Source organism: Conger conger, chromosome 11 (assembly GCF_963514075.1).
Source record: "Conger conger chromosome 11, fConCon1.1, whole genome shotgun sequence".
NCBI lineage: Eukaryota > Metazoa > Chordata > Actinopteri > Anguilliformes > Congridae > Conger > Conger conger.
Window position 1 is genome coordinate 47,009,169 of NC_083770.1, and position 2,500 is coordinate 47,011,668.

Here is a 2,500-nt window from a genome sequence, read left to right on the forward strand (position 1 = left end):
GCTCGGAGTGCAACAGTAAAACATTTTGATCACAAAAAGAAAGCAAAATGGCGGAGAGAGTACCAGCTCCTGAGTGCCCTCTCGCTGCTCCTCCAGGAGCTCCTGCAGCCTCCTCCTCTCCTCTCCCGCTGAAGCGTGTTTCTGGAAGCATTACACACGGCCGCTTACACTCAGCTGTTTACAGGACAGCACAGGCTATTTAGCCCACGCTTTCATACAAAGCCGCTTACAGTTGATTGGACATAAGCAGGGGCCAATCCCCCGCTGGAACGATGTGGGGTTAAGGGCCCAACAGAGGTGCGGATCGTATTGCTACATTGAGGCGTGAACCACCAACCTTCCAGGTCTGATTCTAAGCACCATAGCCACTAGGCTACAGGATGCTACCTTTCACAACCTGTTTTCTACTGCATCAGGTATGATTAAAGACAAATTCAACACATCCTACAGTACATATCAGCCCTACAGAGAGAGTACCAGCCCTACAGAGAGAGTACCAGCCCTACAGAGAGAGTACCAGCCCTACAGAGAGCACCAGCCCTACAGAGAGAGTACCAGCCCTACAGAGTACCAGCCCTACAGAGAGAGTACCAGCCCTACAGAGAGAGTACCAGCCCTACAGAGAGAGTACCAGCCCTACAGAGAGAGTACCAGCCCAACAGAGAGAGCACCAGCCCTACAGAGAGAGTACCAGTCCTACAGAGAGAGCACCAGTCCTACAGAGTGTCAGCCCTACAGAGAGCACCAGCCCTACAGAGAGCACCAGCCCTACAGAGAGTACCAGCCCTACAGAGAGAGTACCAGCCCTACAGAGAGAGCACCAGCCCTACAGAGAGAGTACCAGCCCTACAGAGAGAGTACCAGTCCAACAGAGAGAGTACCAGTCCTACAGAGAGAGCACCAGCCCTACAGAGAGAGTACCAGTCCAACAGAGAGAGTACCAGTCCTACAGAGAGAGCACCAGCCCTACAGAGAGAGTACCAGTCCAACAGAGAGAGTACCAGTCCAACAGAGAGAGTACCAGCCCTACAGAGAGAGTACCAGTCCAACAGAGAGAGTACCAGCCCTACAGAGAGAGTACCAGTCCTACAGAGAGAGTACCAGCCCAACAGAGAGAGTACCAGCCCTACAGAGAGAGTACCAGCCCTACAGAGAGAGTACCAGTCCTACAGAGAGAGTACCAGCCCTACAGAGAGAGTACCAGTCCTACAGAGAGAGTACCAGCCCAACAGAGAGAGTACCAGCCCTACAGAGAGAGTACCAGCCCTACAGAGAGAGTACCAGCACCTCAGACTCCGCCCGCTGCTGCTCCAGCTGCTTCCTCATGGCGACTTCCTGTCGCTCCAGAGCCTCCATCATCTTCCTCAGCTCTTCCTCCTTCAGCTGGAGAAACACAAGAAGCCCCGCTGTCACGCCCACCCTCTGTTACGCCAGTAGAGTGAACCCCCAGACACAGGTCCAGGCTCAGGTGGGGTATATCACAGAGCGGGACTACTGAGATAGCTGGATAAGTTCACAGAGTAAGACCTGGAACAGTTGTTTTTACTTCAGTCCATGTTCCAGTTTTGGAGGAGTTCTGGGTTTTGTTCGATTAGCTTATCCAGCAAGCTCAGTTCTCCTGCCTTGTGCTATACCCACCCCCCCAGCTCCAGTAATTCAACCAGCATCCTGAATAAAGTCCTCTGTTAATAGCAGTCAATGCTTGTTTTCACTCTCGCTCTGAATCCCCATTCGTTTAAATGAGTGAACGGCGGAATATTGCATTGTGATGGAGCGCCATCTGCAGGGAGGTACTGGTAATACAAATGAAAAGCGCAACCGAGTGAAAGTAATACCTTCAGATGGCCTTGGCTCTACAAATACAGGTGTAATACAGGACAGTGTAATGTATTATGTACTGTAAATCAGTCTTTATCATAAAGTACAGTATAATGTGTTGTACTGTAAAGCAGTCAATCATAAAGTACAGTATAATGTATTGTACTGTAAAGCAGCCTTTGTGATAAAGTACAGTATAATGTATTGTACTGTAAAGCAGCCTTTATGATAAAGTACAGTATAATGTATTGTACTGTAAAGCAGCCTTTGTGATAAAGTACAGTATAATGTATTGTACTGTAAAGCAGCCTTTATGATAAAGTACAGTATAATGTATTGTACTGTAAAGCAGCCTTTATGATAAAGTACAGTTTAATGTATTATGCTGTAAAGCAGCCTTTATGATAAAGTACAGTATAATGTATTGTACTGTAAAGCAGCCTTTATGATAAAGTACAGTATAATGTATTGTACTGTAAAGCAGCCTTTATGATAAAGTACAGTATAATGTATTATACTGTAAAGCAGTATATCATAAAGTACAGTATAATGTATTGTACTGTAAATCAGTCTTTATCATAAAGTACAGTATAATGTACTGTACTGTAAAGCAGTGGTGCAGCAGTGTGACACTGACCTGAACGCGGGCCTGCAGGGCGTCTGCATGCAGAGTGAGAGACAG

The 2,500-nt window shown here is 47.3% G+C and overlaps 1 protein-coding gene across 1 annotated transcript in view; it reads right to left on the reverse strand.

Annotated features, from left to right (window-relative positions):
* The window catches only part of si:ch211-102c2.8 (trichohyalin), a 24,683-nt gene that overhangs the window by 10,022 nt on the left and 12,161 nt on the right, over positions 1–2,500 (reverse strand). The window contains exons 15-17 of the mRNA XM_061259481.1: positions 2,456–2,500; positions 1,288–1,383; positions 64–141 (exon numbers count right to left, since the gene is read on the reverse strand). The exon at positions 2,456–2,500 is cut by the window's right edge and continues 51 nt beyond it. Of these exons, the coding sequence (XP_061115465.1) occupies positions 64–141; positions 1,288–1,383; positions 2,456–2,500 (219 nt within the window). The remainder of the gene's footprint in view (positions 1–63; positions 142–1,287; positions 1,384–2,455) is intronic.